Here is a 12,465-nt window from a genome sequence, read left to right on the forward strand (position 1 = left end):
AAAAGGCTTGCAGTAGTAATTCTAGCTTAAAATATATGAGGTACAGACTCATTTATACACTACTTTGTGTTGGTCAATCACAAAAAATCCCAGTAAGTCACAGTAATGGCTGTAATGTCACAAAATGCGAAGGAGTTCATATAGTTTGAAAACTTTGGTAAGAGTGTATGATCAACAGTTTTCACTCACAAATAAAACAGATAAAACACCATAACCTTTCTTGTGTCCTTCACCCACACCTGCAGAATATATTTGTGCTTATGTGTATTTTGATACTTTATGACAGTATCACAAGCATGCCCTTAAAACTGTATGAATTATGTTAAAATTCCTGAAAATGTATGTTTGAAGAAAGACAAATTTAAATTTAAATCCACAGAAAACTACCTATTTTGTACATTTGGCCAAGACTTTATGACAAAAGAGTCACTGAGCCTCTATTAAGTAACTTGTCAGAATGACATTATCTAACAACAAGGAAACTTCTAATAATAAAAAGCAGAAGCAATAGAGGCTCTGAGAAACTGTAGCATAAATTCGAGAGTTTATTGCAACACCTTGTTTATCTAATCATTTTAACACATTCTTGGCTCCTACCTCCAATGATATAAAATTCAAAAACTCTGCCTACCTTTATCCGCACTGCAGCTTTGGATCTGTGGGGACAAGTTTTATGGAACTGAGCTGTTTTTCTCAGACACTTTAATCTCTATAATGGATTTCAGATGGATGGCAGAAAAGTGGCAATAATATTCAACTTACCTGAAACTACTATAATACTTGTTAACATAAAAAACTGGCAGGCAGGAATTCATAAAAGAGTGAGTGAGTGAACAATCTAATGTTATAAAAAGATAACTACAGTAAAAACAGAAGTTTTAAAATGACTGTGTTATTAATTAAGGGGAAAAGTGACATCTGCGATTAATATTAAATTTAAAACGAGAACCAAAGTCGTCGATGTGTTAGAAAGCTATTTCTAACGTATTGGGACTCAAATGAACCACAGTGAGGACTGTTATCCACAAATGGTGTTCATGGCCCTCATTTAAGGTGAGTGTTCATCACTAAACAATAACTACCATCGAAGAGTTGATTGGCCAAAGCAGTCGCTATGTCAAATTTAGCAAAATGCTAAATGTTCCCAAAATGTTGAGAAAAATATTTTGTAATCTGGAGAGGAAAGTGGAACTTTTTTATGTGTGCCAAGATTAGCAATAAAACTTACAGTTTCAGAAAATGTGATATTTGAATGTAATTAATAGTTTCCTTAGCTATAGCAGAAAGATGTCGTATCACCATGAGCTTTTTGAAAAGAATCATAAAAAGATAGTATAAAACATGATCTGTCAAGTCAGCTGATGAATCAACATTCCAAATAGCACCCAATTTAAAGCCATGTGATGTCAGAGGATGGCTTAAGAAGCTTTCATTTCCCCAAAATTTTCAGTCAGAGTTCATCTGCTGACATTTGGTATTTAGGAAACACAGAAGACCAACAAACCCATATAAAAAAACATTTGTTTTAGAGCAGAATCACATTGAAAAAATCATTTAGCTTACACCCATAATAAAGGTACTTTTCTGATTAACTTTAGGAAAATTTACAAATGAACTATAAAATCCTCTCCTTGGGCTGCCACATTATCATGGTGGAGGGGTTAGAGTGCCCCAATGATCCTAGGAGCTATGCTGTCTGGGGCTTCATGCCCCTGGCAGGGTCACCCAAGGCAGACAGGTCCTTGGTGAGGGACCAGACAAAGCGCAGCCCAAAGACCCCGATGATGATCAGAAACATTGGATGTGGTGTTCCCTCACCCAGACATGAATCATTTTAGTAGTGTTACACTTTAAGGCGAGTGTTTTGATCTGTTGCTGTAAATGCAGAGCAAATGTTGCCACACTGACTGAGCATTTCCTGTTAAAATGCCTTTGAACTGCTGAAGGCTGCCTCTAAAACACTGTGATACTGATTATTTTGAAAGTACACCACACAACCCCTTTTTATAGAATTGACCTAAAAGAATTAAAAATCTTTTTATTTTCAATGATGCCACCCATCTAACCATATACTGTCAGCTAAATACTCCAAACAAAAAGAAATATATTTTAAAATTAACTGACTTGTGTAAATACTTTCTTTTAACTATGAATCTAAAGGATCGCCATCAACCTGCTAGTGAAACATTAAACAAGAGTCCAGGTTTCATTAGAAAGCTTGCTGAGCATTTCCCAAAGTAAGTCTACACCTGCTCAGTGTGCATGTGTTTGATTATTTATAACCTTTGTCTTCATTAGGAAATTGAGTCTGTGAGGCATTGGGCAGGATTTAGAAAGTAATTTTGCTAAAATGCATTTAAGCGGGGCAGATAACCTAGTTTACACAATCTATTATTTTCTAATTTTCCACAGTTAAACGATGATCCAGACTGAAACATGAAGTAATATGTACCAAATTCCGGTGTCATTATCTAATGACATAGTTATGAATCTGAGGGATTTTGTGACATGTTAAATGACATATTGCTGGTTCTGCTGTTCTCAATTGCATAACACAGGAAACTTCCTTCTATATATATTTTTTTTTGCAGAAGTGGATTTTGTTTCTATGGAGCCATTTTCCAACACGGTGACATTTGTGTCCTACAGCTTTTTCAATATATACAGAAAGTCATTTTAATTATGAATTTCTGTATATAGTTTGCGTATTCTCCCAAATAATACAGCAAGTGTGTTTCCCCCCCACAGTCATAAAACATACATATCAGGATAACTAGCTGCTCTAATTTTCTGTTAGTTATCAGCATCTGCATAAATATTAATCTTTTTGATCTGCATATCAATCAATCTTTTTTAGCCCCTTGGGTTCTGAATATTTTTCTTATTGTTCTAATGTCCACATTATTTTGGTAAATTACTGAACAGTTTCACTGCTGAGAAGAAAAAAAAAACCCTACATTTATTATAGATTTATTAAAGAAAAAGTTACACCTTTATTCAGCTGACAGTAGAATACTACAGTGCTGCAGTAATAAGACATATCTCAGAGCCACAAGTATCTGTCAAAATCTCAACTTATTAATTACAAAAAGCATCAATGGGAGAGGACAATGGTCATTATGTTATGATCTGAATGGAGTTTGTCACTTTGTCTCAGAATACTTTGACATTTTTGTAACTGTATTTCTGATCTATATGGGAATTGTTTTATTCCTCTTTGCTTGTTTTATTCCTCCCCATTTCAGTTTATTTTCTCACATGTTCCTTTTATTCAGGGTGCATGTTGGCAGTAGTAGTGTGATGGTCAGAGGCTGTTTGGCTGCTTCAGGACCTGAAAGACTTGCTGTGACAAAATGGAAACATAAATTCTGCTGTCGACTAAAACATCCTGACAGACAAAGTTTGGCCATCTGTTTGTGACCTCAAACTGAAATGAACTTGGCTCTGTAGCAGGACAGTGCTCCAAAACACACACCAGCAATTCCATATCTAAGTGGCTTAAGAAAAACAGAATGAAGACTTTACGGTGGCATAGTCAAAGTCCTATTGAGATGCGATGGCATGAAGGCCTTTCAGGCTTGAAAACCCTCCAGTGTGGCTGAAACAACAAATTCTGCAAAGAAGTGTGGGTCAAAATTTCTCCAAACCACAGGAAAAGACTCGACAACTTATTGCAAAAGCTTGACTGAAGCTGCTGCTGCTAATGGTGCAACAATCAGTTATTAGTCTTAGGGGGCAACCACTTAGTAAACCACACCACCTTCTTTTAAAAACAAAATTTTGTGTCTAGTTGTGTTGTTTTTGACTAATATGTGAATTGGTTTGACGTTCTGAATCATTGAAGGGGGCAAATACTTTTTCACACCACTAAATATATTGTGATAAATGACTGAATGTCATAGAAATACATTTTTAGCACAGCCTCTCTTCTAAAGTTTGCATTATAGTTTGTTTCCAAGCTTATAAAACAAAACAAAAGGGCTTTTGATGTCATACCGTCAATAATTAAATTGAAGAAAATAAAAAAAATCTACATGATTTTTTCCAACCAGCATTTTATGAATTACAGTGAAACATGCAAAAACAATGTCTCAAATAAAAAAAAAACCTGTCAAACATTGCCACAGTGATGGCAGCATGAATTAAATAAAGCACAAACCGTTCTAGACACAAGCAGAAACCTCAGCTTTTTATTTCCTCTGTTGAGCAAAGCGACCACACTCAACCCAGTCAATCAGTAACAACAGCTGGCGTATTTACTCCGGCTGCTACATTTTTTTGAGAACAAAATCAAACATCTGCAACAAAAGTTAGGGTTTTACTTTGTTCTTCACCACATGTGGCAACTGCTAGCAATAGATTTCTCAGAAACATTTCAGTCGATTCACAAGATATACTCGCTAAATCATGCATGTCTAACTGCTTCATTACGTCTCTTTTCTTGTGCACAGAGACCCCACTAGAGTATTAGCTGTTTGTAAAGGTTATAAAAAAATTATATTTTGGTTACTGGTATTATCTACCAGTAACCAAAAAACAGTAGAGAGTTCTTATTTTGAGAAGAACTCTCTAAATAAATGTATAATAAATGTTGTTGACATAATAAAATGGAATATTCCTCAGGAAACAAAACGGACAATATGAAAAGATCAAACAGATCACTCACAAACAAGCACAAAATATCTCCGATCTTTAAAAGTAAGAACTCAGAATGCAGTACTGAAATTTCGTAGGGGATGGAAGTGTTGAGAAACCTCCCCTGTCAGCTGATCATATATGCTGTTTCTAAAACATCTGAGAGAAACAGAGAAGCTCAGTCGGTGCTCAGCTCAGAACAAAACAACCACAAAAAGAGACAACAGCAGAGAATTTGAGACCAAGCAAAAGGTATTGTTTAATTTACAACTCTGTTGTTATTTAGTCTTCATTTTAAATCAACCATAATAATTTTTTTTGTTGTTGATAATTTTGTTTGATTTGTAATCAATAATATCTCACAGAAATTGTATCTTTCTTCTGGAAGGTAAAATGGAAAACGATTATGTTGACTACCCAGATTACAACTACTCAGATGTTGGCAACATCTCTACACCTAAAGGAACATTTTTACAACACAAACCAAGTTGTCTGAAAGAAGGCATGTGTGTGCTTATGACTGCAATCAATGTGGTAATTTTTCTGCTGGGCTTTTTTGGGAACATGCTGGTCATCTGGATCTCTGGCTTTAAGATGAGGAAGACTGTGAACACCACTTGGTACCTGAGCCTTGCCATCTCTGACTTTTTCTTCTGTGCTTTTCTGCCATTTAACATCTCCAACATGGCAATGAAAGAGTGGTTCTTTGGTTCCTTCATGTGCAAGTTCACCTCTGCAGCAATGTTCATCAACATGTTCAGCAGCATCTTCCTCCTGATCGTCATCAGTATGGACCGCTGTGTGTCCGTCATGTTTCCAGTTTGGGCCCAGAACCACCGCTCTGTTCAAAGGGCATCCGCTGTGGTTGTTTTCGCTTGGCTTCTCGCCATCGGAATGAGTATTCCCTCAATGATCTTTCGTGAGGTCCATACGATTGATGGAAATCAGGTGTGCTTCAATAATTACGGCCAAAAATCACCCAGTCACAAGATTATTGCTGTGACCCGCTTCATTGTGGGCTTTGTGGTTCCGTTCACCGTTATCATCATCTGTTACTCCATCATCATCTTCAAACTTCAAAACAACAGGATGACAAAATCCTCCAAACCCTTCAAAGTAATGACTGCACTCGTTGTTACATTTTTTGTGTGCTGGCTGCCTTACCACGTGTTTGTCCTGCTGGAGCTGAACCACCACAGTCATGACCACAACACTTTAACCACTGGATTACAAGTGGGTGCTCTTTTAGCATCAGCAAACAGTTTCCTCAATCCATTGCTGTACGTCTTCATGGGAAACGACTTCAAGAAGAAGCTAAAGAGCTCTCTGCTTTCAAAGATGGAGAACGCAATGGCTGATGAAGGACGCACTACCAGTCGATATCTGTCCAGGTCCAGCTCAATGGACGGCAGAGCTTCCACGCACATTTAGAGGCGTGGACACTTATATGAAGCAAAAAAAGTCTAGAAATATATTTTGACAGTGACTATATTTCATGAAATATATGTTGAAATCAAATCTTTTTATGCTTACTAAAAAACAGTCATTTAAGTGATATAAATGACTTGGTTCTGAGTGTTAAATAATCAAGATTTATAAAAATCAGTCGTATTTCATATGCAAATACAAACGATGCACTCATCCACAGCGAAAACCTTGTATATTTACGTTCAAGCATTTACATCCACCAAAGGTTTGCTCTGTGCAAATAGCAGAAACATTTACCGGCTTTGGACTCTACTGAGTCCAGATTGGGTTGAATTGATTGTTCAGAGTGATGTGACAAAATTGTAATAACAGCAACAAAGTTGACCAAAGGTAACATAGGTGATAATGATTTATTTGGACCAGGAAAGCCCTACTTTGAAAAAAGAAGTATCTTGTGAATGGAGCCACAGAAAACAACCCGGATTCTTCTCTTTGATGTACAACGGACCAAGATGGAGGATATGAAAGTATCTTTGTCCCTTGGATACTCTGAACTGTTTTTACCAGAAGTGGGTTGAGTTGTTGTCATCTGTTGCTACACACTTTTTTTGACAATGTGTTAATAGAGATTCTTAAAACAAGTCATGTAAGGAAATGTGTACATATGTAATTTGATGTATAAAATCTTTATAGTCCTTTGTTTAATAAAAAAAACTGAATCTGCTCATGTTGTTTCTCTAAAATCTGTTTTAGTCATTATTTTATCTATATTTGAGAAGTCTAAGCATTTTCAAGGCTAGTATATCCTCACAAACAAAGAAATTACTAACTGAACAAGAATTTTCCTCTTGAATATCGAAAGCTTAAGATGAATTGGTTGAAATGTGTATTTGGAGGAATACATTATTTTGGTCAGTTTAAGCCATGTTGCTTCTTTAACAAATAGAAAAACAAGAATATGATGCACACATTTGAAAGTACTACAGATTACAAAAGGGCAGTTTTTTTAAAGAATATCTTAACAGAGCTCTCTAAATACATAAATACAATAATATTTATCAAACTAGAATAGATGTTATTGAAAAGTTAAATTATTTCACATTGTATGGATTAATTACTCAGAATGACATTTTCATTTTAGATAATCATGGGTGTCAAACACATGCAGGATGTAGGTGTTAAAACACCCCCACTTTTTCTCATAAAGTGGTTAAAATGGCCTTTTTGCCACCCTGGGTGAACCACTTCAAAACCCCCTCCTGGCACGAAGTTGCAGAGGGGCAGGGAGGAATTGTGGTTTGTTGGTGTGATGATGTATTGTGTTCCCAGTCCCTGAACCGATACTGTGGTAAAAACGTGATAGGTCTGTAAACATACAAAAAATGTTCAGCAGCAAAAAACACAATGTGTAGCTTTTGTCATCCATTTTGCATCTGACGTGAGGGAAGTATTTATCAGACCTTTTCTCCAAGCATTGAAAGCCAAAGTCTCTCCCCAGCTGACTCTCATCCCCAACACTTTGGAAGAACTTGCTTTTGTTGATCTGATGTTAAAGTTTAACACCAGATCAATAAAATAAACAACTTTAATACAGAAATGTGGGTTTGATGAAATTTAATCTGACCAAGGTTTCTAATTACATATTCCTATTTGCTGAATGTGATTGCATGTTTCAACAATCCTTTTATAGAGATGCTGTAAAAATGTGTGAACGTTCTTAATGAACAACAGGAAGAAGCAGCTCTTTAGTTCCTCTTGCTCTTGCTTTGAGTCCATTCAGTACACAAAATACATGGTGGATCTTTGTTCTGGATTTGGTTAAATCAACTCCAAAAGGTGTTTGTGATGAACAAATATGTAACTTATCATTACTCCTTGTTTTTCACGTTGTCTAAAACTGAGAAGATTTATAGTTTAATATTACTTTCACTGACATGTGATCAGATTGTAACTTGTTTCCTATTCTGGATATGAATAAAGCCATATCTATTCTTCATCTTCAGCTTTACTTTCAAATTAAGCATAATAAGATAATTTCTTTCTTTACAGTTTAAATTATTGATTCACAATTTTAAATTGTTTTCTTACTCTTCTACTTCTTGTTCCTCTTTTTTGAGTGTGTTTATGGACTGCACATAGCAGAGATGGAGATACGAATCGTAGGCTTGTAACTGAGTAATACCTAAGTCCCAAATACTTGAGATTCAGCTCAAATTCATGATCTAAACACTAAGATAAATCCAAACTTAACTTGGACTTGTGTTCCTAAACTTGAGTCCCATTATTACATGAGTCTCATGTAACAAGGAGTCACAAATCAAGTGCAGTTGAAGTGCTGTTCAACCTTATGCATTATTTGGCTGGGCACTGATATCTTGTTTTGTTGTTCAAGTCAAATATCCAGCAGGATCCAGCGGGAATGTTTTAAACAATGTCAGATGGTACACTGATGGGAGAGCTTCTTCAGGTCACTCCTGATCGAAGCTCAAAGTTGTAGAAACCTGGAACAAAGATGTCCTGAACTATTTTGCTTTCTCTCAAATACAGCTAAATACACGTGTTTTTGCTTTCAAACATCCTGTCAAGCATCACATCCAGAAAATGTTTGCTATTTGCAAATAGCAGAAACAATTGTCATCCATGAAAGCCTCTCTGATTTCATTTTGTGCAGCACATTGCAGTAAATATTAGAATTTGGTGAGATAAACTCCAGCCATTTGGCAAAGAAACAACTTTTCTCTGTGTGCTGATTGGATTGTTTAGTTTATCACATCTGAACTGTGACGATAAGAACAGCACCCAACAACAGGACGCAAATACAAGATGATGGGAAAAGGTGATAAAGGAAGTGGGACGTGTCTTTGTGAATGCCAACAAGCCAACAAACCTCACTGTCATGGGAAAAAGTGGCATTGTGGTAAAAGATAAACCACAGTACCACTGCAATACATTACATTAAATAAACCAAGTTCAATTCATGCATTTGGACAAATTTAATGCACCAAAAATATCTGTTTCTGCTGTTTGAACACCCTGGGCTACTTTTAAAAGGAGTTAAGTAGAGGATATTACTCTTACACAGTGTGACCGCCAGTATTGCAGAATGACCGTCTGTAAATGTTTATCCTGAACAACAGGAACAAAAGTTTCTTCAGTTCCTCTTAGTTGTGCAGTTTGTGAGTTTTATTCTGCTTCTCTTGTCTCACATTTGGTTACTTTGAGTCAAATCAGTCTGAAAAACACAGCAGAGTATTTAGTGACACTTTTTTATTCAGGGTCATACTTGTCCAAAATTAATCTAAAATTGTGATGAATCCACTCTTCAGAAAACCCAGTCTGTGTTTCCCTGTGATTAAAATGAAGCGACTGTAAGCATGAAAGTTCATAACAAAAGTTTTCAGGGTGTTTATATTAACATAAAAATGATTTTTACTGTTACTAGTTTAATTAACATCCAAATTTTAGCTGCTAATTTCTCCAGTTCATGTTCAGTTTGTGAACTAGGATTAAATTTGTCTGCGGTCTACTAAGTGTTAGTGTGAAGTTGTGCTTTGTTAGAATATGACAAAGTGACCAGCAACCTCTTTCCATCCATTTTCTTTTAGGTGACTTGGGTGCTGACCATCTGAAGCACAAAATGTAACAAACCGCCCTTCATATTTTGCCGATAAGTGTAAATGCCATTTAGAAAAAAACTTTCTTTAGAAAATCTGGGAGAAAAAAAACCCTCCAGCACATCTTCACTGTTTATTTAATTTACTCCTTTATTCTGTGTTCTTATCTTACATTCAGTTAATAGAAAATACATTCAGACATGACAACTGCTCTGAAAGTGCCAGCTTGTCAATGAAAGCCAAACCCAAAAACAATTTAAAGCATGAAAAGAGAAACAGCTTCTCCCATTTGTTCATAGTAATACAAATATTTCTGAAGTGTCATCATCCTGTACTATAAAAATATAGTCATATACTGAAAATGGAAGTCAGGTAAAGTCTTTTGACTATTAGTCAGTAGCCAGTGTTCTTCATTTGATTCTTGTTAATATTTATTTGTATACATATGGCAAATAATTTATTGATGTCTAGCTGAGAACTAATTTTCTAGATTTGTTTTTAAAAAATGTAATAACATGAAAATCAGCTTTAAGAGCTTTCCTTAAAAAACAAAATAAAAACCCTACTTTTACATGTAAGGATGATCTCCAACCTAAAGGGTGACTGTAATAACTTAGGTGATCTTTGGGGCAGGTGTTGCACAGTGTACTGTAGTGCTATTTGGATTTCCTTTCTTGCATCCAGTGTTCAGAAAAAAAAAATCAAAAATCAATGTTTTCAGCTTGTGCAGCGTACACCAGAAATAAATAAATATAGAGGACATGTAATCAATGAAAAGAAACCCCAGATCTACTTTAAAAGCAAATAAAATGTTCTTGAATAGTTCAAGGTGAAACAGAGATGACATGTTGTCATCATTCTCTAAACAATATTTTTCTCAGATTAACAGACTAGATTTCTGAGTTTTTAGTGTAAGAGCAACCAAAAATATTGATTATCTTTTAATACTTGATTTGTACAAATGAGGCTTTTTAATACACCTTGCAATACTGTTTTTCATAACTTGTGCTAAATGCTGCTGGAAACACATCAGCATCGGGAAACAGCTGGGAAGAGAAGCTGCACTGTGGTCACACAGTGCAGCTTCTTAGTATTAAGGCATGTGCACATGCCTACAGAGCACATGTGCATAGAACAGGGAACAAAGTGGCTTCCATACAGGAAAACACAAATATTCCCCAGAAAAAAAGAAATAGGTTTGAATTAACAACTCTTGCAAAAAAAAAATCAACTGGAAATCAAAAACAGGGGATCAGAAACAATAAATATAGAAGCAGATGTGTCATCTCCACCTAATCCACAAAATGTCTTGAAAAAAATCTATTTAAGCCTTGCGATCCAAGAAAAAAAAACAAAACATGTTTCAGAGTCTGTTAATAGAGACGTCCACTTAATAGGAGGGAAAAGAAACTAAAAACGATTCACATTTATCATCTTGGCATATATTCTGCAGGAACTCCAGACATGTTCCTTTTCTTCAGAGCAGCGTCTACGGTCCTGATCAGCTCGTCAATGTTCACACGCATATCTGCAGTATACGGGTCGTACTCGAGTTTCCGCAGTCCCGATCGCTTGAAGTTTCCGTCCTTCTGGCCCTCGACGCAGAGCAGCCGGTCCTCTGAGACTTTCAAGCCCAGAAACTGGACCATCGCCTTGAGGTGGGAGAAAAGGTCCCTCTTCAGCTCCTCAAAATGAACCACATGGACGTTCTTCCCGTACGTCAGCCAGTCCAAGGTGTGAGAAGCCCACCAAGGGGCGTAGTTCTTCACAAACTCAGGCCACTCTGCAAGACAAAGTGAGTAAACAGGCTGTGAACGTCCATGAAATGTAAAATAACATTAAACTGAAACATTCCCGTGACAAACCATTCAGTGTATTATAAATATGATTTATGATTTGATGACTGTAGCGTAAAGCTGAAACCTAAACTTCAGTTTCTCAGAAAAATTTTAGATTTAATTACACCAATAATTACGTCTTTGTAGAAGTATTATGAACCATAATAGGGAAGTGACCTACAAAATATGTTTAGTTTATGGGAAGGAAAGTCAGGTAGACTGTCTGGATTGTTGCTCAATGATTCAAAGTCCTCTATTTAGTTGAAAGTAAATTTCAAGTTTCATTTGGAAATCAGGGTCCCAGAGTGTAAAGGAAGAGTTGAGAGTAAGAGAATCCAATTTACTTCATGGTCCAAAGTAAAGTTTCCAGAGTCACTCATGATTTGGGGATCCATGTCATCTTCTGGTGTTGCTGTTTTCTGAAGTCCATGGTTAACTCAACCATTCACCCGGGTTTTGTAGAGATGCTGATTTCATTTTCAAGGACCTCTAGTCACTTTCTCTCACTGCCAAGCATATCAAAACCTGATTACCATGTGAGCAGGTTGTCACTGTGCTTGAATGACCACCAAGGTAGTCTGACCTAAACCCTACATTAAATGTTTGAACGATTGTCAAGCAGAAGATGAGAAACTGCAGAGCAAACTATACAGATGAACTGAGATGTGCAGCAATCTGGGCTTTTTTTAACAGAAGTGGCTTTGCATCACACTATATGAATGTAGTAATTCTTGCAAAAAGTGCTTCTTACTACAAGTAGCCACAACTTAAAGGGTTATCTTAGAGAATATATGGATGAACTTTTCAATAACCCCACTTTTTGTATTAAAAATATTTTAGTTTTTAGTCTGATGTGAGGTTTTAGCTTTGTAAAATAATCCTGGATTTTCATTAGCTATGAATAAAATGTTTATCAAAATGAAAAAAGTTAATAATTGATATGTCTAATA

General features: G+C 36.1%; 2 protein-coding genes across 2 annotated transcripts in view; one reads left to right on the forward strand and one right to left on the reverse strand.

Annotated features, from left to right (window-relative positions):
* Positions 1-4,813: 4,813 nt before the first annotated feature.
* Positions 4,814-6,790, forward strand: cmklr1 (chemokine-like receptor 1). Its single transcript, XM_044112392.1, has 2 exons — positions 4,814-4,887; positions 5,024-6,790. Exon 2 carries the CDS (start codon positions 5,029-5,031, stop codon positions 6,064-6,066), a length of 1,038 nt encoding a protein of 345 aa, XP_043968327.1. The 5' UTR covers positions 4,814-4,887; positions 5,024-5,028; the 3' UTR covers positions 6,067-6,790.
* Positions 6,791-9,802: 3,012 nt separating this feature from the next.
* wscd2 (WSC domain containing 2) overlaps positions 9,803-12,465 on the reverse strand; it is a 50,550-nt gene continuing 47,887 nt past the window's right edge. The window contains exon 9 of the mRNA XM_044111442.1: positions 9,803-11,460. Within this exon, the coding sequence (XP_043967377.1) occupies positions 11,108-11,460 (353 nt within the window). The 3' untranslated portion in view covers positions 9,803-11,107. The remainder of the gene's footprint in view (positions 11,461-12,465) is intronic.

Source organism: Gambusia affinis, linkage group LG03 (assembly GCF_019740435.1).
Source record: "Gambusia affinis linkage group LG03, SWU_Gaff_1.0, whole genome shotgun sequence".
Taxonomy (NCBI): domain Eukaryota; kingdom Metazoa; phylum Chordata; class Actinopteri; order Cyprinodontiformes; family Poeciliidae; genus Gambusia; species Gambusia affinis.